Source organism: Python bivittatus, unplaced genomic scaffold (assembly GCF_059951505.1).
Source record: "Python bivittatus isolate LINGU-HERP-01145 unplaced genomic scaffold, Pbiv_v1 ctg000020_np1212, whole genome shotgun sequence".
Classification (NCBI taxonomy): Eukaryota; Metazoa; Chordata; class Lepidosauria; order Squamata; family Pythonidae; genus Python; species Python bivittatus.
Window position 1 is genome coordinate 55,728,103 of NW_028277030.1, and position 24,747 is coordinate 55,752,849.

Consider the following 24,747-nt stretch of genomic DNA (forward strand, 5'->3'; position numbering starts at 1 on the left):
AAAATGTAGCAGATGAACTAATTAGAGGTCAGTTCATTGAGCAAATCACAGTTCGTCCTGCAAGATGTTGCTTGCTTTTAGAAGTCAAAGGAAAAAGAAGGAAGGAAGGAAGGAAGGAAGGAAGGAAGGAAGGAAGGAAGGAAGGAAGGAAGGAAGGAAGGAAGGAAGGAAGGAAGGAAGGAAGGAAGGAAGGAAGGAGGAGAGAGAGAGAGACCATATACCCTGCAAAGTCAGAGGGCAAGAAATACATGATTTGATTGTAAGCCTACATGCAGGAATCATAGCATGACTTGGAGAGTTCAGGGCAGGAAGGATTGTACCATTTGTTCATATGTCAGAGAACAGTTGGTAATTATTAGCTTAATAGCTATGGTGCCAGATATTTCTGATATGAGAGCAGACAATCAGTTTTGGACACCTTGAAGATAGGGCTACTTGTTTACAATTGATTTTTGTTTATAGCAAATGCCTTTAGATTTCAGTGTTGCCTACCCTAGCATTACTGTATTTCAGATGGGGTGGGGGTGGGGAGACTTGTTTTAATTGTCAGAATCATTTAATAGAAATTAATAGTTGCAAAACATTTCAAATATTTCATTTCGAATTCGAAACAGTTGTGAGCTCATAAGAGGCTACTCTGAGCATCCTGGAAGTATTCTGAGCTTGAAATGGCCCCAAATTGACCTTAAAACATCTGTTTTGAACTCAAAACAGGTTGCTTTCAAACTGAAGACACTTCCAGAATAGTTGAGGTAGTCAAGAAACATGTTGAGTTCAAAACATTTTGTGCACTCTAACGGAAACACTGCTTTTCATCAGTGATAAACATATGCAACGGAAACACCCATGACTATTTAGAGAAGTTTTCCCCCTTCTCTGGAATATTCCTTTTTTATGATTATACAAAATTATTCTAATATATGTTTTCAGAGAATCTCAGAAACTATAATATGAAATCTCAGACTAGGTTTTGCACAATATTGATACAAGGAAATGTTGGGCAGCATTGTGAACTTGGCTGTCTTCACATAATCCAACAGAGCTCAGAGATTAGTAGAAAAGGAAAAGAAGTCCTGAGCAGAATAACTAGATAATATATTAAACGAAGATTTTATTATGTTTTTACTTTTCAAAAAACCTTAATAGAGTTTGTTGTTTTTAAATTTCTTTTTACAGTTTATTGTTACAGTGTCTGTAGCTAGTGTTAGAAAGGAAGTAAAAGCATGTAAAGTTTGACCATAGGATTTTACTACTTGACAGTACAAGCTATTCTATTTTTAGTGCTATTTCTGTACATTTAATGATTTTATATAAATGACACATTATGATGCTTACTGCTCAGTGTGCTGAGGCCTATGGAGCTTTCCATGTACTGAAGGAGGAGTAGTGTCTAGGATGAAAAAGCTGTCCTGATGGTGGACCAACAATTGACCCCCATCAGCTGGCCTTCAGCCAACTTTAGAATGCTCTGACAGCAATTCAAATTGCTGGATTAGCCATTCTATATAATGGGATCTCTTACATTTTTAATAGCTATTTCCATTGTATGAAACATTATACAGTCTCTTCACTTGCATTATGCAAGGGTTTAATTTTCTTTTAAAAATTAGAAAATATTTTATTCTTATTGCTTTCATTTTTTAAAAAATATTGTTAAATCTAGAAATAAGTTTTACTTTAGCAACTTGTATAGGACCATTATTTAACCATCCCAACCCCAAAAAACAAAACAAGAAAAGCCAACACATAATTAAGTCAGATGTAAAAACTAGTGTGTGCACCTTACTGCCCAAAGTTCAAGAATGGGATAGGCAAAATGCATTCCCAAAGACTAGCTTAATTGTAATTAAAAACATTTTATTGGACCTGGACAATTAAACAGGCTATAGTTAGTCTAATTAAACCAGAAGGTCCCTCAATCCTAAACCAAAGGAATATCATTTACAGTAGTCTAGTTTTGAGGAACAAGCAGTATCTTTGGGGATTAATTTGCCTTTACTTGTACTCCAGATGTTTTCTATGCAGAGGAATACAAATTTCAGCATCTCTGCAGCCTGCAACTGTACCTGCCTAAGCCAAATTTCCAAAGTCCTCCACAGATTTCCATTTGTGGTCAGAATCATTCACATAAAAAAGTCCCATTAGGACTGATGATTGGAGGGAGGAAAGTCTTCATTCACTGGCTCCCTATGAAGGCCTTGTTCACACAGTCGTATTGGGAAGTTGACTCTAGTATGAGACCAGCTAAGGGAAGGCAGTCCAGAATGCTCATGTGTTGAGTATTCCAAACAGCATAAAGCTGAATGGAGTGATAAGTTTTTTCCTAATTTCAGATTTTCAAAGTGCATGAGGCAGGAGCACTGCTATTTGTAATGTCTTATATGGAAATGGCTTGGGCTTGTTAGGAGGAAGTATGGGTTGGGGGTGCCTTGCTCAGTCCCCCCTAGCAGGGTTATCTTGTATTGTATTATATGGACAGCAACAGATATACTGACTTTTGTCTCAGGACCAAACTATACAATTGATGCCCTTGTGGAAAATAAACCAAATTTATTGGCTGCTTCCATTATGGAAGAACAATGTTGGAGGTGAACTTTCTTGGAGAAAAGGAGATGCAGTGCTTAGTTTAAGAACTGCTCTTACCCCTTGTAGTTTTTCTGGTAAAAAAAAACAAAACACTTTTATTTTCCTATATGTAAGTCTGCATATTTGTGTGTTTTAATCTGATATTATTTGCAGTTTTCTTTAATAACCGTAGAGCTGCCAAGTGTATGTGCGTAGAAACTGTTAAAAAACAAATATATAGAAACCTTCAAACTGCCTCTTCCCAAAGTATGTTTTTCTTTCATCAAACCAGTTGTTCAGCATTTTTGTCACTTGCATGTATATAAAATGTGATTCTCTGGATCAGCAAGACTGCTCATTTTCACTGACAAGTATTTTAAACCAAAAGCCATTACTCTAATCTCATGTATAAATACAATCCAGACATTAAATATTCATTAAATCTTAATTATAATAGCACAAAATTCCCCTGTGCTTTTTCTGAAAATGTGAGTTATCCTAGATTTAATTAAGGTGGTTGGGGAGTCAGAACAGAATCTTGGGAGGTGGGGGAGCCCAAGAGCACAGTTATAATATTTCTTATTGTATCTATAAAAATCGGGCCAAAGGAAAAGGCCAGCTGGGGATGTAAAAGCCTTTATAAATGACACAGGATAGAAAAGTGCAAAGAATCCACAGTACTTACATTCCTACTGCTTCTACTTCAGTTCCTGAGGGATTGTTACAAATGTTTCTAAAACTAATTTGAAAGCAATAGAAAGAAAATGTAATTGCAGTAATGCCATTGCTTAAGTGACTGGGAACATTGTCACAATGTGAACATGCGCACACAAAACACCTGGGTGCATAATTTCCTTGCATTTGGGGAAAAGAAAGCCACTGAACATCTGTATCATTTTAGTCTGGCACATAGGCTGCAAGCCAGTCAGCCATTAAATGCATCATATAAAGGCATAAATGAAGAGGCTGGATCCCAACCACTACTCTCTGTTCCTCTAAATGGGAGGCGGGTGTGAATAGAATTGGGGAAAGATTGTATGCTGGACTAGAAAACTGGAAACGCATTTGTAACAATTCCATGAAATTGGAAAATACGCTCCAAAGCCTACAAAGCACTATTTTCATGAGACAAAGCCTTTGATTAATATCTTGAATTTCAAGGCTATCTGCAACAAAATCTGTTTCTTCAAGATGCCAGCCAGCCATCAATGCAGGATACTCCATTCCATTCGGTTCTCCCTCTCTTTCTTCCCCAGCAGTCTGTCAGCACTCTGAGGTCACTGCATATTCTCATTCCTCATTAAGCAGTTGTTGTGACCCCTCTTAGGTTGCCCTCAATATTATTATGGATTTTTCTAAACCTTAGGGTTCCTACAACCTTACTGATACCTCCCACTTGTAGAGGAGTGGTGCCACTTTGGCAACCTAAGATTATGGAGCCAAAAATAAATTTGCTTTTAGTATACACACGTCCTCTTTTTTCCTTGTCAAGTACAAAACATATTCCTATTTTCCAAATATTTCCAATAGAAATAATGTAGGTACAACTTTGAGTTCCAGTGTTTCCCACCAATATTCCAGGGTGCTTCCCTTGGCTCTTAACTGACCTTTCAGTACTTTTTCTCACAGGCAGTATTTAACCTCCCCCTCAGAGCCTCTAGACTAGGCTGCACAAACGTGGCAGATGGACGCTATGCATAATGGGGCGGGGGGGGGGAGAGGTGTGCAATGGAAAGTTCATGTCAAACATATAGGTATGGTTGGGATTTTCTACAGTTTTTCCATGTTTTGTTGTTGTTCCTATTGAGGGGGGTGAATTTCTTTGTACTTTTACTTGTGTATGATTCCTAAATAAAAAGGAAGATGGATATTTTGCTGCCAAATTTTGGCAGTTGTGTCACTGAAATTTGGCAGTGCAATCAGGGGCACCCAGTGACCACAGAAAGGGTTTCGGAGACCATAATACTGCCCATTTCTTTTCTAGACTGTGAAACAGCCAATTCTGACCCCCCAAAATGCACAGAAACATGGAAAAAATAGTTCAGAATAAGTTTAAAAATGACAAGTTACAATTCCTTTTGTACAATTCCTATAATTTTCTAGGATTTTCAGAATCTGGAAACATGAAGCAAGTTTGAATACACTCTCAGGTTCTTCATGGGACAACATCAGATAAATTTTCAGAGTTATTAAGTAATACCTAGTGACTTTTGACACATTTTCCACTTGTTTCTCCATTAGGGGCACATTCTCTTCCCCTCAAATATCTTTAACTATTTGCTTAAGGTAATTGTCATTTGAATACATCAGCAGAGTAATAAGCAATGTGTTGACATATTTTTGAAACTGAACATACTTGTGGAATAGAGAAAGGAAGCTTATGTGTGAAATAAAGAAATGGGATGGATTTCCTCATCGAAATTGCCACTTTAAATTGTTATTTGATAAAAGGGGGGGCTATGCTTTTTTTTTTTTTTTTTTGGCACTAGATCAAATATAATAGGATATGATCTGAGAGAGGAGAAAAAGGGCCCAAGCCTCCATGTGTACTGCTTTCTGTGATTAAAATAATAACACATATGCACTGTCATAAGATCTACTGAATCACCAATCTCTTCAGCTCTGATATTGCAAATTACTTCAGAAATTAGTCAGTGCTAAAGCAGAAAATAGTTTTTCACATATGTTTCTATGGGGAAAAAAACTGTCATGTTTTAATAATGTATTTGTCCTCTTCAGTAACTTTAAATATATTGGAATACATTTGAGCTGCAAAAAGATAAAATCTCTACATCAATTTCCCACCTCCTAATGTTAACATGAAGACAAATGGAACAGTTGCTACAGTCAGATTTCAGATTTGATGCTCGGAAGTGTTATGCATAAAGCTCTGATAAATATTGTTTATGTGTAATATGATGGATCTGGGAAAAACAGAGCATTGCTTAACTGTGTTGTTTCAAAAATGTCCACAGATCAATGCACAGAACAGTGGAAGATAAAAATTAAGATATCACTCTACATAGATTTAGACTTACAGTGACATAGTCTGAGACTAAGCAGTGGAAAGTTTGGTCTTATATGCCTTTCTTAATTTTTTTCTCTTTATGTGACCAAAAGAGATAAAAGTTCCCAGTTCTCCTTTGCATCAAATTATCATTTGCTGTTTTTCTCCTGTATAGTCAGTGGAGGTTACTCTAAGTGATTTATCCTCAACCCAAATAAAAATCAGATCAATATTTGTAGCAGTTACAATTTTTAAAGCATTTTCCAGGGAAATGTTTAGTGATCGTAAAAGTGGATAAGACAAGTAAACAACAGTCAAATGCTGCATTGCTAGCTTGTACTCCATCATACATGTAAAACTATAACTGTGCCCTGCCAACAATAGCTCACTCACACCATGGGTCTACTCACAGTAGACGAGATTACTACAATATGCTCTGCATTTGGCTGGCCCTGTCAACTATCCAGGAGCTGCAGTACAAAATGCAGCCATCCGTCTATTAGTGAGTGAAAACCCCTGTAACTGCAATCATGCCAGTGTTACAGGGATGAGAAGGTTCTGGTTTAGAGCTATAGAGCCAGCTGCCCAAAACCTTCTGCTTCAGGGGTAGAATCTATATCCAATTCACATGCCTCTTCCCTATGTGAACTTCATGGGGGACATGTTTTTCAGTTAGGGTTCCATCCCTCTGGAACAGCCATTCCCTGCAATGGGACATGTGGGCTCACTCTACTTATCTTTAGAAAAGTGATTAAGGCTGAGCTGTTTCATAGAGTTTTTCATCATGAAGGTTGCTACTGGAGGTGGCAAGCCAATACTCTTTTTACTACAGCGTGCATTTGTCATTCTGTTTTAATTGTATTTGTTATGTTTGGGGCTGGTTTTAAACATATATTTAAACACACATTTTAAATGTATAGTTAAAATTGGAGTGTGGTAGTCTATAAATATAGCAAATAAACAAATAAATCTCCCAGCTACTTATGCATGTGTGTGTGTGTGTGTGTATGCATGTATGTATGCATGTATACATACACACATACATACATACACACAGATACACACAGACATACATACACACATATGCAGGTCATTAAATAGAAGTATGCTTATCTTTCCTTATGCCACATTTTTGTGTAGCCTACAAACTTTCTAAACTATAACACACCAAATATATCACAACGTGGTTAGCAGTATGCATCTGGTCGTTGTTAATGGTAATGAATCCCATTTAGAAACAGAGTGAAGAAATGAGGCAAACTATCCTCTAAATTGTGGTGAGGATCTCATTTGTGGACCCTAGAATGCCAACAGGACAGGGGCACATTTCGTGGAGCCTTTTCATTTTATTTTGGGAAGAGCAGTTGTTTCTCATTTAACACTTCAGGAATAAGTGGAACAATTTGGAATGCAGTATCCACACTAGAGTCTGATCTTGACAAATGTGACTGTTATCTAGTCAAAGGTTTATGTAATTTTAAATTTGTTGATGGAATCATGAACTGGAGGAATTGAAAGGGACCTATAGGTCATCCAATCCTATCCCCTATCCAGTGCAAGAATCCACTAGACCATTATCAACAACTCTAGCTCCAGTTTGAAGACCTTTAGTGAGGGACAGTACACCACTGTTCTAGACAGATTTCTCCAATAGTTAACATCTGTTCCTGTCAAAAAAATTCCTCCTAATATTCAGGTTGAATCTATTTTCTATTAATTTCAACTGACTGGCCCTTATCCTACTCTTAGTTTCAACAGAGAACAGGTCCTCTATCTCTTGTGCATGACAGCCTTTTATTTGTAGATCTTTATCATCTATAAAAAGAAGAGTCTATTCTTTTGGAAGTTAAATATGCTTAGTTCTTTTAAATATTCTTCATAGGATTTGGCTTCCAGACCCCTTATAATCACGATAGCTTCTTTGTGATCCAACAGCGGCTTCTCCATGCCCCTTTTAAAGTGCCATATTCAGAATGCAATTACATTCTATGACCTGGAAGCAGTGCTTTTGCTAACGCAGCCCAATATTTCATTGGTCTTTTAAGCTGCTGCCTACTTATATTCAGCTAGTGGTTTATTAGAACCCCTAAATCATGTGCATCGCTGTCAAGCCAGATCTTTTCAATCCTGTATCTATGCACATGATTTTTCTTGCTTAAATGCAGGACCTCAAACTTGTCACCATTGTATCTCATCTTTGACCAGTGTTAAAACTTTCACTTTGAGTTGTGATGTCCTCTATGATCTTTACCAATTTCCCTTGCAAATATGATCAATATTCCTTCCACTCCTTCTTCTGGATCATTTACAAAAGTGCTGAAAAGCATAAGGCTGAAGTCCATCAGGTTCTACAAGACTTTTTGATGCTTTACCTGAAACGTGATAGGTACTGAAAGAAAAACAAAACCAGAGTAGGATCAAGAGCATCTTTTAGGAAAGGAGAACTCCATTAATAATCACCTCACTCTTATTTGCCCTGCAGTTTAGGAAATACAGCTGAGTAGGACCTGGATGGCATCAAGATAATGTTCCTGTCTGCCAGTAAATCAAGAGTGGGCAACCCTTGACCCACATATCCTACGCGGCCCTTTTCCCCCTATTTGGGTCTCCCAGAGTGCCTGGTACAGTCATGTGTGTACGTCTATGTGTATTTCTGTTTTCTACTTTATGCCTTTTCTGTTTTCTTGATAATGTCTTTTTAAAATAAATAAGCAATCAAACAAGTGTGCCAGTCCTCTAACAGACTCAGCACATCCATTCTTCTGGATCAATTTGCCTCTAAGAAAAGAGAAAAGTAGAAATTTCCACTTCAAAAGCGAAAGAAAGAAAGAAAGAAAGAAAGAAAGAAAGAAAGAAAGAAAGAAAGAAAGAAAGAAAGAAAGAAAGAAAGAAAGAAAGAAAGCAAGCGAGCAGATTCTGGTAACAAGGAAGTTCTGTATACAGTATAGGGACTAAAAAGGATGGTATAAGCTATGACTTTGGTAGTGGGAGGGAATCTAGATTGTACTCTATTGACATAGAAATGTACGTGGTACTATGCTGTGCAGCAACAAACTTTCCTGATGCCAGTGCAGAATAATTCCCTGTATAATGCTAGACATATTTACTGAAAGGTAAGTCCTTATGTCCAGTAGTGTCTAAAAGCAACAAGCAAAGGTGATTTGTCTTACACACCCTGGCTTAGTAAACCTTTACATAAATGCAATAGGATCTTCTTCCATTGTTAACCACGTAAAGCAACAATGCTTCTGTAATATGGTTCTAAGAAGGAAGAGTGTGGTGGCCTCCTCTGATAGTGGATGCTGATGGTCAGGAAGCAGTGGCTGTGGAGTCAAAGACAGACCTGTCTTACATTCTCCAAGGTAGCCCGTTTCCTCCAGTTTCAGGGGGAAATACACTTCTGTTTCTACTGAGGAAGAACATTAAATGGCCAGCCTGGTCATTTCCTACATGTGGAATTAGAGAGGAGCACTACCTCCTTTGCCTAAAGCAGCAAAATATTTCATACTGAATGGAGGTGCCACTGGGGGCAAAGTACATTTCAGTATATCCTATGGTAGACTTACTGCCTTACTGCTCTTCACACAGAGAAAGGGGAAACCCACATCCTGAGTGCATTTCTGATACTAAAAATCACATGTGCAGAAGGTATGTCCTGCATTCTCTCCTGAAAAGCAGGAGAGTGAAGAATGAACCGTTAGTGGGCTTCAGCATAAAATCATATTTTCCTTCAAAGCAGTCACTTTCCATCAAGTGAGGCTTCCTGGGCCAGAGGACACACTTCAGTAATGTTCTGTCAATTCCCATGCTTTTAAGAACCTACTTTAGTAATCTGTGCTTTCCCTCTTCTGTCCTGCAGGGTCTCCCTACAGAGACAAGATAACTATAGCAATTCTTCACCTGCAAGAGGAAGGCAAGCTGCACATGATGAAGGAGAAATGGTGGCGAGGAAACGGTTGCCCAGAAGAGGAAAGCAAAGATGCCAGTGCCCTTGGAGTACAAAACATTGGTGGCATCTTCATTGTTTTGGCAGCAGGATTGGTACTTTCCGTCTTTGTGGCAGTGGGGGAGTTTTTGTACAAATCCAAAAAAAATGCCCAGTTGGAGAAGGTAAATATTGCCCTTTTCACATTTAATTCTGCAATTATGGTCTAGTCAGAATCTCTTGGGCAACCACCTGAAAAGCCATTCTGATGTCTTTCATAGTTTTGCTCACATCATTAAAGTTCTTAGTGAATGAGCACTGGAGTTTTCATCTTTACAACTTTTAATTTGTCGTCAATATTTTTAATTGTAGCCAGCTTTCAGGACAAGTGACTATTTCTCCTCTTATTCAAGCTTGAAAAAAGACACCTTTTTACTCCTGGAAGTTCACTGCAGTTAATTTTATGGATGAAGAAGAAAGTGAAATCTGTTAATGGGAAACAAAATTAACCTTCTACAGATAGAGCTGGGTGTTAACTGAAACAACTTTCTATCAGTCCAAAGTCAGAAGTCTAAAAAGCATCTTTCTGTATCTCCTTACTGGAAGGAGGAAGGTGTTTACTCTTCAACATATGATGATAGCATCTGGAAAAGTATTAAGTCAATATATTAAGGATTTACTATTGATTATGATTCTATCACCTGTAACTTGGACACATTCCAGTTTTAAAATGTAAATTCTTGAACTTATTTGATACTGGACCAACAACTGGATGGCTGATCATTTTTTCAAAGAGACAAAAAGCATCCATAGAAGTTTTGTTTCAGTACTTATGTGTATATATGTAATACATAAAATGAGTAAACATGTTTTTTATTTATATGGATTACTATGAATATACATTTAAAAACAGGGAGAAAATATGTCTTGCACAACTGAGGATCTTGTGACCTCCTTAAATGGCTATTTTGGCACTACTATTATTAAAATGTGTAGTAAATCCAAGAATCACACACACACAATACACAGAGAGAGAGAGAGAGAGAGAGAGAGAGAGTATATTTTCTTTTTCAGATGCTATGATTAATAGTTCTCATAATTTTAACTGTTTGGGGACTTCTGAATTTGCACTTATAGATTAATTCTACTTGTAGCACATTTATTTGGTATGCAGTTATACCTAGTTCACTGGTGCAAGTGTGCATAGGTCACCATCTAGTTCTTTTTTTCATAACACATATATTATTTTTTTTAAAGTACTGTTAGAAGAAATCTTGATATTAAACAAAAAAAATTGGATGAGGTCACAAGCTCCTTATCAGTTCTTTGAATATGTATGTGTTTCATTAAATTATAGTCTGAGTGAAAACTTAGCTTTTCGCTAATTATGTAGGATGAATTCATTCTGTCAAGATAGTTTTGGAGTTTTTTAGTAATTAAAATTAACTTTTCTTTTAGAAAATGGACTTCAAACATGAATGTATACATCACAATGGCTTTATCCTTTTTTAAAAATAATATGTCAGAAATGAATGGCCGTTTTGTATCCCTTGGTCTGTAATTTTTTTTTTTTTTTTAGAAATACTATTTTTATTTATATATAAAGTCAGAACATTTTATTGTGAGTTTTGTAACACAGGCAAACTTGCATTTAAATGGCTTAGATGCAGCTTAAGTTGATATGTGAGAATATGATGTGAACAGCATGACTTATCTTCCTAAGCATTGAATGGATATGCATATATATAAAATATGATTTTTACAATGGCTTAATATTGCAACTCACTCCATATTTTAATTGAAGCAATCTTGAATTGTTCAAACACTTCTGTAATGTAGCACTGATCTTTTCTTTTATTTGTAGTACACAATGATCTAGATGTATGTGTTTTCTACATGGAGATTAATAGAAGGAGATTATGGCTGTGTGTATGGTAGATTCTACCTTAAAACCGAGTCTTGGTTATGATAGTCTGGCTGAAAAGGTATAGAGAATAGGGAATTATGTACCAAATCCAGTTCAAGGACTTCCCAAGTGCTGTTCTTCCCCTTCACTCTTGATGTTCACATATTCCATATCACATTTAAAGGGAAGTTCTAAACAGCTTTAGCTGACCATACTTAGAAGCCCCTTTGAGTTAGAAACACAGATGATGATGATGATGATTTATAAGATTTACATTCCATCTCAAATAAGCTAAAAGTGTTCATAATCATTGGGAGGTTGGCATTCTAAACATGTTTAAATATTGAACATCACTGGACGAAGGTGATGGAGACAATACAATTGGGAATATTGTGAGCAAGCTGGTGCAAATCAGCAGAATGCCTGAACATAGATTATGCCCTCCTGATTTTTAGAATCCCATGACACATATTATTAAGACAGTGCAGTACCTTGAATCAGTTCAGAAAATGTGCCTTGGTGTGCATGTGAATGAAAACATACTACCTCTCTACAGCTCTTGGAAGCAGCTGTGTGTTGGGTTTTTTTTTTTTTAATGGAATTGGGAACTGCTCTCTGCAGCTGTTTGAAAGATCTGCAGTCATATGCTATGTTTGTATCCCCAAGTACTACAAAACATGTTATTGGAATCAAATTTGAAGCACTGTACCACATCATATCTTCATTTTAAAGACCTGTTATACTGTATGCATTTTTATTTTCCTGTTTGATCATTTGAGATTACTTTTTGCTTAATTTTAAAGGCTGTTTCTTAGAATATACAAAACATGAATATGCATTGAGCTGACTGAGGCTCAGTGATGACTGTTCTAAAAATGTATACCCATTGTTTATTTTATTGATCAGGTTGCATAGCCATGCTAGTCTGTGGCATTATAACTAATGGTGTTATAATGCCACAGCATTATAATAATCTTGTGACACCTTAAGAAGTATTGAAGAATTTTTGGCCCACGGTTTCATCAGATGTACAAGTCAGACTACCTAGTCAGCTTCTTGCCACATTGAACTCTATGACAAGGCACTTTAGAAGTGCCTATGAGAAGCAGTTCCATGTGAATAACTACCCAATTTCTAAGGGAATGATTTCCTTATGGCAGAAGCAGGAATTACATTCTCCTGAGAGAGTCCCAGAAGTTAATAATTGGACTGATCATATCAGCAATGTGTCTTTTTCTTTTTCTCTAGGTAATTGAATTGGCTTAATGTTAGGCAGTTAGCTGTTGATCATGTGAATGCAGCCATTGCTAGGAGGCAACTGTAGGTGTTCATAACATTTCCCCTTGATAACATTAATCAAGTTGGTTGGGTTTGATATGGTCAGAAATATTTCTCATTTGATGACTTTGTCACTGCCAAAGGTTGTGTGTGTAATTTACCTTTTGGTACTAAATCACTATTCTCAGTGTCAAATGGATTTACACTGCTGTCTCTCACACACCTTTTCTTATACCAGCAGAGGTCTTCAAGAATAGCAGAGTGTGCTGCCATTCTCTTCTTCCACATCTGATCCTGTTGTCATCATCATCATCATCACCATCATTACAATCATGTTGTGGAAGAGTTTAGTTTGAAAATGATAATTGCATCTGTTTTTCAGTCTGCTTATCATGTGAAAAATGATGTCCCAATTGCAGAGTCATTAAATCTCTGAAGACTGTACCATGCCACTTTTTGATCTGGTGCCATCTGTATTTCTCTGCAGGGTTTTGTTTTGTTTTTCCCCCTTTCCCAAGTATTTGTCACAATCTCCTGGTCTGTTTTTATGTGCCAGCACATAAGTAGACAGGATAATTTGTAACTGATCTTTACAACACTGAATGTTCAGGTTAAAATATTAATGAAATCTTTAGGATCAGGAAGTCAAGAAAACAATCTCAGATATGCACCACAAAAATAAATAAATAAATAAATAAATAAATAAATAAATAAATAAATAAATAAATAAGGTTTAGTGGAAGGTGAATTGATATATTGTTATTTTAATGCAATTCAGCTTCAAAGCCATGTTTTAGATGTTGTTAGGCAAGGAAATATTTCAAAACCATACAAACCGTGACTACCATCAATATGTACAATTTGTTTTGTGAAAGACAGCTTTCTTTGTACACCAAGGAATATATATTTAAATGCATTTTTTAAAAAAAGAAAGGCAGATGTACCTTGATCAGAGTGAATCTGTTAAACCATAGCATCTTTCTAGTACTGGTTGCCTGAAAAATTTCAGCAGGGTCTTATTTCTATGAAATCAGTACAAAATACCAGATCTAAAGCAATCAAATGCTTTGGAGATTTGAATTTATAGTTGTTGTTGTTTTTCTTTAATCAGTTGTTGAATTACAGAAGACTCAATAGGTCATGGGCCATCTTACATGCTGCTCTCCTCGTAACTAGGTTACAATTTAGCAAAATGGGCAGTAGGTGCACTTTGATTTAATTAAGCCCCCTCCTTTTTTCCATAATTCAAACATGGATGAACAAATGGATCTGCTTGACAAATAAGAAACAGAATAACTGTGATGGTCTTCTGACATGCAAAGGCAGATCTTGTCAAGCGATTTATAATCATGAAGGAAGTAATAAACTGGTTGGGTGGGAAAGAGGCTCCCTGCAACTGATAGAAATGATGTTGCTATATTCATAATACAATTTACATATGTGGCATTACCTTGCCCTCAGAAGGAGTCAATACCAAGGAGATGCATTGCCTGTTAAGGTGCCTCATTTGTTATGATGTAGAGTATTGTGGTCTGCCATATGAGACAATAATACTATGCATTTTGCTTGCACATTGTTTGTTTTCCATGCTTGTGGAAAACAAGCTTGAGGATGGATGAGAATCAGTTCGGTTTGCATTTTGAAATTATTTATTTATTTATTTATTTATTACAAATGCTTTTATGCCACTTGAATATCTGAGTCTAAGCAGTTTACAGCAAAATATATAATACATAACATTACAATAACTCACAGACTATCAACATTATTGTCTATTAAATAATAAATAATAAACACCGTCAGCATAAGTTCATTATGTCATAACAAGTACTGTACAATGCCTTATCACACTGAAGCACCAAGTTTCATTCCAAGCTGAAATAAATCTCCCACCTTCACCTCAGTCCCCAAACATACATTTAAAGCCATGTTTTAAAAAGCTTCCTGAATATTAGAAATGAGGGTTCTGGTGGGAAGGTACTAACGCCTCCAAGTCTCCACCATCAGCTGGGGAGTCTCAGCAAGCACACCTCAAGCAGGCAGGCTTGAGAGAGAGAGAGAGAGAGTTTTTCATTCTTGGTATCTGCCAGGTCTGGTCCCTGCAGTTTTTCAGAAGCGGTTTGCCCTGGCCTCCTTCCTAGGGCTGAGAGAGAGTGACTGGCCCAAGGTCATCCAGCTGGCTTTGTGCCTAAGGCAGGACTAGAACTCATGGTCTCCCGGTTTCTAGCCTGGTGCCTTAACCACTACACCAAAGTGACTGTCCTGTAAATTTATTAGAATTACCCTACATCATGTTGCCTTAGACAATTGCATTGTCTAAGTTATAATTAGCATAATTCTTTCTAAGTTATAGGTAGCTTAATTCTGATGCTTGCTTCCTTATACAACATTCAAATGGCATATTTATTAAGGTTAAAGAACTGACTATACCTTATTTACATTTAAAAATGGTGTTCATAACCATTGATATGAACTGAGGCAACACTGCTTTGAAGTTTTAGGATGAGAAATGAGTAAAATGAATAACCATGGAATTTATCAAACATCAAAGGAGGATGTCTAAGTTGGTCTTTTTGATTTCTAAACTTTAGTGGAAATAATACATTGGACCCCCTTGGCTTGCACTGGAGCCAAGACACACACCTGGAAACTACTTCAGAGTCAAGTCAATATTTTAAAATATTTGCATCCTTCTTTTCATTTTTTAAATCCAACATTTCATTCTTGCCTTATTATTTATAATTCAGAAACACACAGTTATGTTATCTATTTGGAAAGCATATCTATTAACCAGACATTTGTTTTCTAAGATAAGTGCAGACCAATTTTCATGTTTAACTGCTTCTGTTAGCAAATGACTAGTCCTTGGTTGTAGCTTTATGCTGGCACTTAGCAGACATTCACTAAGCACTTTCAGAAACTAAAGTCACATTAAACAATTACTCATCTGTTTATAGCTGATGTAGCTGATTTGCCATGATGTAGGATACTCTACTCAGATATATGAAGCAAATGTTTTACTTATGTCACGGACAGTGTTGTGCACTGGTTGTCTCTTTGGCTGTCAAAGAGCTGACAAATCACTCTTTGACAGCCAAACTCATTCACAGAAATATTGTTAGGAAAATATCCATGTGGTATGAAATATTATACAGTACTTTTAAACTCCACAGAGGAAGACCAGGCTATGATATAATATTAATGTAAAATACAATAATAGAGCACGTTCACTTCATACACTTTATCAGCCTTAAAAAAAACTTAAATAACAAAACTTAAATAACAAAAAAAATTAGACTGCTTCACAGTCATTCATGTGCAGTGTATTAGACCATGGAACTTGGAGTCCAAAAGAAAATGCATCTCCTGCTTTAATCAGAATTGTATTACTTGGGCATTTGTCTTGTGTGAGGTTCAGATGAGTGGACTAATAGGGTCAGCCCAAGATCTTTTTCTTTCTTCAAATAGCTATTCGAATGACTTATTTCTATATTCCTTATCACTACAAAGGATCCTGAACCTGATTCAGGGAAGATGAGCAGAGGCCTAGCTATGGCTACCAGATCTGGGTGAAGAAATTGAGATTACTACTAGATGATGACAGCCAAGCCATTTCCTATTACTCTTTGCTGCCATCTTATGGTGGTCTACATTTCTGCAACCCAAGTTCTGGTAACTCCAATATAGCACACTCTGTCATGAGTTGTTGCTTGCTGCCCTCCAGGATCTGTCACTTACTATCAAGATCACACCGTGTGATAGTAAAGCTAGTCCGGTGAACTACGGAGACCCGGATTGATTGATTGATTGATTGATTGATTGATTGATTGATATCTATTTTAGGCTTGGCCAGACAGCAATTTATACCTGGGTCCCATATTGTACAGCCAGAACTAGTCTTGGGTAAGAAACAGACTATACCATTTTGCTGTTCAAATTGAGGATAGGCCAGTCAGCTCAGCAGCTCAGGACTGCAACTTGGGTTTTGTTTTTCCCTCCAGTCAGAAATCGTTTGTGCACATAACCCAAGCCGTTTATTCTTTGGGAGCATTTGTGAACTTAATTTTTATAAGTACGTTCCTTAAAACAAAGTTTACAAAGCCATAACTTTTTACTGGTAGACACATATGCCCAAATCTTTTATTTTACAATAGCAATAGTCTAAATAGCTTTGTACTTTTTTTCCTGAATTAATCCTCAGCTTTTTAAATTTTCTTGGTTATACGAGTACAATATTTCTTAAAATGCCAACTGACCTGAGTTCTAATGTCAGTATTTGGGGCCAGTGCAAGGTTTTTGACTGTTTGACAGAGAGATCCAACCCATTCAAGGACTCCAACCACATTGCTTCTGAGAAATCTTAAAGCCTGAGAGGGGAGGACAAGAGTCTTTTTAAAAAATATTCACTTCCTTCTGGCAGAGGAAAATCTTTTACGCCAGCCTGAAGGATGACGTAAATCTTTTCCCTGAAAGCCAATCTGTTTAGCACATGTATCACAGAGCAAATTAAAGTATAAGGCAGTTCCAGTGTAGGATACTGAGTAGTACTCAAAACTGTTTTCTGCCCCTTTGTTCCTTGATACAGTGTTGTTTCTTATCAAGGATCTGAGAAGGATGGAGCAATACTGCATGGAAGACACAGAAGAATGAGAATCATACTATGCATTATAGGCAGGCCTAGTAACCTTTGCCTTCCTCCTTCCAGGTGCTAAATATTACGCTCCTGGTTCTTACATTATTCTAAAAGCCAGAATATAAAGGTTCTGTGTTCAAAGAAACAACAGGACATATTTTGTAAAACACTTCCTTAATAAACATAGGAAAAGAATGGATTCATATGCTTTTCTCCAAATTGGACATTTCAGTTTAATAATTTACAATCACAGTGTTCTTTCCTAATATATGAAGTAAAACAGTAATTGTTTCCAAACAGTGTAGGAATTCAGGACTCTGGTTAAAGATAGATTTCTCTCTCCTTTCACATTAATTGTACAATAGATTCATAGATTCAAAATCATAGATTCAAAATCATGCCAAGTTAATCTCTCCTTTGAAGTAAATGAAGAAGATGCTCATGCATCGTTAAGTCTTGCGCATAAGTTATCTTTTCCAAGAACATTTTTTTACTAATTTCAGAATATTACAGGTGAATATCTTGAGATATAATCTCCAATATATTCCACAGTTTCATATATTTCTTGAAATTGTTCTCTAATAATTGCCTAAATTAGCATTGCAATGGAATCAGTTGCATGATACTGCAAAGAATTAGCAGTTCAAATCTTTAAAGTATCCAGTAGTTTAAAATGTACAAAGATATCTCAGTTTCTCTTAAGTCTCTGTTTAAATGGATACAGAATTTGGATCACTGAGTGACTTGAGATCTTTTTCATAAATGTGTGCTTTTAAACAGCAAGTCAATTATTTTATTATGATTCCAGAATGACCAAAATTAGCAGAATGTTACCAGCTCTCAGTGCAGGTATCTTGTGTTTTTAGAATGGTCCTATAATAGTCGACATGGAATGGGAATGGCCTCTCTCAAGAAAACACAGTGCCTTATGTTATATTCAGGAACCCTAAAAAATATGGAAGAACTTCTGGAATTTCAGTCTTACTGCATTCATCTTGCCCACCCACCCACCCCCCACAAAACTTTACTGCAGAGCCTGTAGAAAGATAGGATAACTTTCATAACCACATCATCTTTTATTTGTCCAGTCTCTGTCCATCTATTGGCCTTCATGGATGGCCCTGAGAAGTATTAGTGTCTTCAGTAGTCTGCTTTGACCAGAAGGAAAAGGAAAAAAAAAGTGGGCTGTGTGTCTTCTATCTATTGATACACCACAGCCCAAACTGTTTCATTATCTTCCCCCAGTGGCCTCATATACATGTTGAAAGGAGGGATGACAGAATGAAACCTTGTGGAATTCCGCATGAAAGAGAGCCCACGAGGCAGATGAGCAATTGCCCAATATCATCCTCTGAGATCTCTCTGAGAGGGAAGAATGGAACCACACAAGTGCAGTCCCATCAACCCCAACCTAGATCCACAGGTGAGTCAGCAAAACTCAAAGGTCTTCACTTCAGTTGATCTTTAGTAATTACCCATGACTGACAAACCTTTGTTCATCAGTTAGTTGCAATCTAATGTTGGCATTAGATAAGATTTCACCTATCTCCAGAGCATTCTTACAACTTTCCTCTTCACATAATATACTTGTGGTAAAAGAAAGGTGGACATTAGAAATCAGCAGACCTGAAAGTTCTCATAAATAGATATCTAGGCCTTATTTAACTCTCTTCCAGTTGAGAGTATATGATATGCTATTTTCTTTTGAAAAAACATTGTGGTTAGTTCTGACAGGAAGATCCTTCTATTACCGCACAAACCAGTGATAAGACTGTAGCATAATTCAAGGTTATAAATCAAAAATATCCAGGCAATGCTAGGAAAGCAGTAGAAAGTATGCAGAACTAATCAGGAATAAATCTCCCCTTCAATCTTCTTAGAAAGAATCTCTGCAGATTCCCAAGATTGCCAGTCATCCACAGGCTTGAAATCTTGTACTGCTTAAAGAACACTCTTTTTAAAATTTTATTCTTGGCAAATTCTGGATCTGGAGAATAATTAACCTCTTGGGTTATTTGATAAACAAGTGAAGTCAAAGTTTTCAATGTCTTTTCATAAGTGATTTGTGCCATGTGCCCCAAAAATGATCGGTTAAGTATAATAGTGTTAAAATAGAAAATGATGCCTCTACTTGTTTTTAAAATTAGGAAAGATGTGAACAATCTAGGTTTACTTGTTTTGCTTCTCAGATTTACTCTTTTAATAATTTCAAGATTAACCAATCCTTAAATTTTACCATAATCAATGGAGATCAGAAAGAACAAATCATTTTAAAAAAATCAGTGGTCACTAAGACAATGTGCTTCCTCTGATAATAATCTAAAATGGAAATGCAGTTGATACACGATTAACAAAGTTACATATAAAGCAAAATAAATATTGGACACGTACTTCTTAATTTCTTACAATGCATTCTTCATTTTAATATTAGGAATATTTATTTTAAATTTATCTGGGTTTGGGGAGCTCACATTTCTTCCTTGGCTTTAACGATCTGGACTGTCAACTCCTAACAGCCTCATTGTTTAATATTCTTGGGGAAATGATGATCAGAAGCTTATTAGAAAAGAGGCTAAGGGAAGTCTGGTAACTTCCAAACAAACATGAAAAGCACTTTGATGCAGATGTCCTAATAAATGTTAGAACACTCACCCATCACATCAGGTATAAACTGCAATATTTTTTTAACACGACTTCAAATACCATCTGTCTTGCAAAGCTGGAAGCAATAAATTTCTGAGTAAAGCCTGTAGATTCATACTAAATTTTGACACTCAATTTTATATGAACTTCATCAAAGTAAAGAGAGGATTAATGTTAAGCAGGGCAAACCATTGGGATATATTGGTTTAAGAAACCAGAAGGGAAATAATGGCAGAGCAGTTCAACATGAAAAACAGGGAAAGTCACAATATAAGTATACATTCTGTCTCCAAAGTTCCTTTTACATATACCAAATGCTTAAGCATTATGTTAAGATGTCAATGTGAATGAGCTGATCAAGTGGCTCTTGGAGTATATAAGCTATCTGATATATACACACAGTTATGCCTTTATTTATTTAATTAACATTAGTTCCTGAGTGTCTAATTGGTTTGCTGTTGTTAACTTGAAAGAAGCCACTGAGTAAACTACAGATATATGTACATCAGATATCAAAGATCTGTTTGATGGATTACTATGTGGATTACTACATACTACTATTATGTGTGTGGAGACTCTTTAACATTGCAGAGAATTGGAAACATCAGTGGTGCTACCAAAGATGAGAGGCACCTAGCAAGATGTCTCCAGCAGGCCTAGTTTCCTCCTGGAAAGGACCATGGAGTTGTTAGGAATGAGAAAAGGAGGATATTAAATAAATTTGAAAAATCTGATGAACACAAAAATGCCCTCCTAAATTTTAATCTTTCATTAGTCACAGAAGATTCTAGATTCTATTACATGATAGTTACTCTACTTCCATGTTGGATTTCATGATCCCAAATGAACATTGTCAGAGGTTCATTCAACACATACATATCCTTGTATAGATTGGGCAAGAAAGCATTTTAAAAAGAGAAAACATTTGCACTGTTTTATCCTGTTCCTCTTTTTGGGAGATTGGGTGGCTTGGTGGGTGGAATTTAATGAAGCAAAAAGGAGGTGCAAAATACATAAAATATCTTCATGAACCTCACTCAGATGGGTGAGTGAACAACTTTCTGGATAAAGCTCCCTTTAGATAGAGATCTTTCATTTCTTCTTTCTTGGGATCAAATTAGTTAATTTCCTGGGAGTCCTATGCTTGATCTCATCCGTCAGCCTGTATATAGATCCAAGTAGGCACAGAGTGTCAGAACTGAATCTGAAAAACAGTACTGGGAAAAAGACAGTTTCAGCTTTTCCTTCTCTGTTGTTTTCTTAGTCTAAATTATCTCCCCAAGCTGTTATTATCCTGCTGAAGAAGTATCCATCCATCCGTCCGTCCATCCGTCCGTCTGTCTGTCTGTCCATCCATCCATCAGTCTGTCTGTAATATAGTCCATCCATATGAAAGGAAAATGGGAAGGGTAAACAATGAAGGGCTTCTCTAACTACAACACATTCTTAACCTGAGTCACACCTGGCTACTTTGGAACAAACAAACAAACAAACAAACAGGAAAACTGGTCACAGAATGTTGTAATTCTGTAAGTCTTTTTACTCTTAAGAGTGGCAAAATCTTTGTTTTATACATGGGGCTTCCTTGACAGATCACACCATTCTTCAGGGTTAGCCTATCAAGATATGCATTCTCTGTATTCAAAAGGAAGTCTGAGGATAAAAAAGACTCTGATTTGATCTATGAAAGTTTGAGCAGAACTTTGTAGCAGGGGGAAAAAAAGTCTGTACTGTCTGTACATATCTTTCCAACTCATAATATGTGCTAAATTGATCTTCACATACCAGTGCTGGATATTGCTACTTCCTTGAATCCAACAGTGACAAGAAGTAATGGTTCCAATGTTGTAAAATGCTCAAATGCACCTCTCTCTCTCTCATACACACACACACACACGCACACACTCATATATATATATATATATATATATATATATATATATATGGAGAGAAAGAGAGAGAGAGAGAAATTGACTTATCCAGAAATATACAAGGAAGTGGGAGGATATATTTTTCAGCAACAATCTCATAGTGTTTGTACTGGGTTACAATAAGGCCACTGTAACCATTATGAGTTGGCATTTGATGGACAGAGGGGGCTGTTCTTCATAACATTTCTGTATCTTAAATTCATCAGGCACTAATTAATTTTGGTTTGGGGAAACCAGCACAGACTGGGGGGGACTATATGATAAAACAGCAGAAATATCTGCAGAAAAAAAATTGCACATTTTATGATCTTAGAACTCCTTGGATTTGTTTTGAAATGGTACTTTTAGTTGTGTGTGTGTAGGTATAAGTACAAAGACTACTGTTCCAACAATAAAGAGTATATGAAGATATATTTTCAAATGCTGGCTTTTTCTCCTCCTGGGTTTACTAAAATTCAGCCAAAATGATCAAGTGCCAGAAGTAACAAATCTGCTGAGTGCTGTATACCTGATTCTGCTGAAACAGGCTAGAAACCCTGAAACCTGACAAAACAATGAAGTCAGATTGACTGTTGTTTTCTGATGACCTGCTGTTAACCATACAAAACTGGAGTCTGGTTCATGGAAACCTTGGTAGTAGATATAGTCTGTAGCTTCAATGATGCCCCTCCCTGTGGTTTTTAAGGTGGTTTGTCTTATTAGCCTACTAAGCTTGATTGAAGAAGCAAAAGACAAAGCGTAGGATAATCGTGAACTTTACAATGTACCTCAAGGGTGAGCATCGAACAATATACTATAAGGATTAACTTTTTTTTTTGTTTGGTTTGGTGTTTTTTTTTTTTTTTTTGGCAACTGCTCTCTTGCTTGGGGACTCTGCACTATGGACAAAGCATCTGGAATTCCTACTCCATTGTACACTTACTTCTGACAAGATTAAGTAGAGCAAGAGAACACAGTTTCATTTCTTTTGATTTCAAATGTAGGGGAATAATTTAGGCACGACCTGTTTCTGGTTATATTGCAAAAGTGTTCTAAGTAGCACACCCCTGAAAGAGTGCTGAGCATCATACTCACAAAACCATTTGGTTTCCAGCTTCCTAGTCAGAAGCTGAGACTGGCTATAAGGCCCCGGTTGATTCTAGGTGTAGTGTATACATGAGTAAGTGACGGCTGAATTCCAGGATATATATCAGAGATAGTCAAATATTTTAAAACAGGTACATGCAATATAAACACTTGTTCCATTTTGTCATTATTTTAACTTTCCTCAGGTGTAATTTTCAACTTTCTGCTCTGTTTTGCTGACATCTGTCTATTCAGTGTTATTAGAAATTTAACTTAACACCATTTAATACAAAACTAATATTTAAATTAGACATTTATTCAGAATAAATATGGATTACTTTGAAAATTCAGAATGTCATGATCTGAAGATGTTTGTCTAGCAACAACCAATGAACAGACATGTTTGAATGCAAATTTATCCTGAGAGTAACTGTGAACATGTCTGTTCATTGGCGGATCATTTTTGCAATATCCATTGAAGGCTTCCATTTGTAAAAGAGTAATCATTGATGCAGGGTGTTTCAGCAGGATGCAAAAGAAGATCTTTTCATTTCAGATACATCACTTTCCATGTGGGCAATTATCAGCTGTGACTCATTCAATCATCACATCATTAAATCACCAAGTAATATACATGGGATCAACTTTTTATATGTAATGTGCATCATTAGAGTCTACTTGGAAAATAAAATGTTCTCAGAAAGCCAAAACAGCTTGATGTCAGTTTAATGATATGAGATGCATATTTAAAATATAACAATGTTGTTAGGAGATTTTGGCAGAAGCACAACAAATATTTAAGGGTTGGCAAGACTGAGCTAGCAGAAGCTTTATGGTTTTAGGTGAAGTATGGCTTAAAATCTGCAATGCTGTCCATAAACGGTATTAGCCATGGACTTGGGAGCAGGCTTTATCAATCTTTTCACATATAAGGTTGGCCTAGGCTTCAGTAGAAATTGAAAATAAGTGACTTAATTTATCAGATTTGTTTTAAGTATCAGTTTTAAAAATTATCAGCTACATTAAAAGAGACAGATTCTATTCAGAGGGGCATATAATGATTTTTTTTTAATCACTATAGCAACAGATCACAGATAAAATGCACTATTCTGAAGCATTTGATAACTGTGATATCAAATGATTAATTAATCTATGTGCTACTGTAACAACAGCAATAATAATTTTATGATTTTCTATTTTCTTCTTTTCATTTTTCCCCACACATCTCCTGTAGAGGTCCTTTTGTAGTGCCATGGTAGAGGAGCTGAGAATGTCCTTGAAATGTCAGCGTCGGTTAAAACACAAACCACAGGCTCCTGTAATTGTGAAGACAGAAGAGGTTATCAACATGCACACATTTAATGACAGAAGGTTGCCAGGAAAAGAAACTATGGCATAGAGCTGGGAGACCACCCAACCCCAAGCACAAACTGTTGTCTTTTTCCTTTCCTTTCCTTTTTTTCCCCAAACCAACGTTTGCGAGAATGTTTCCTGTGGAAATATGCAACCTGTGCAAAATAAAATGAGTTACCTCATGCCGCTTTGTCTATGAACTAGAGACTCTGTGATCTAAGCAATTGCAAAGGCCAGACTCAAATCACAAGCATCACAGAGCAACCGCGTTTGTCAGGGGAGGGAGGGGTCTGGGTGTTGGCATTCCACCATTTGTCATGGGTTCCACCTTTCTGTAACAAGCAAAAGTTCGGTGGAAATTTTCTGGAGTCACAGTGAGAAATGGCAGGTTTCTTTTTGAAGTTCATCAGTTGTCAGGGGCTGGAGAAGCAATCAAACAGC

General features: G+C 36.5%; 1 protein-coding gene across 1 annotated transcript in view; it reads left to right on the forward strand.

The window, feature by feature from the left end:
* The window catches only part of GRIK2 (glutamate ionotropic receptor kainate type subunit 2), a 617,875-nt gene extending 593,302 nt beyond the window's left edge, over nt 1-24,573 (forward strand). Inside the window, exons 17-18 of the mRNA XM_088138810.1 lie at nt 9,432-9,682; nt 24,188-24,573. Coding sequence (XP_087994936.1) covers nt 9,432-9,682; nt 24,188-24,352 — 416 coding nt within the window. The 3' untranslated portion in view covers nt 24,353-24,573. The remainder of the gene's footprint in view (nt 1-9,431; nt 9,683-24,187) is intronic.
* The last annotated feature ends 174 nt before the right edge of the window (nt 24,574-24,747 follow it).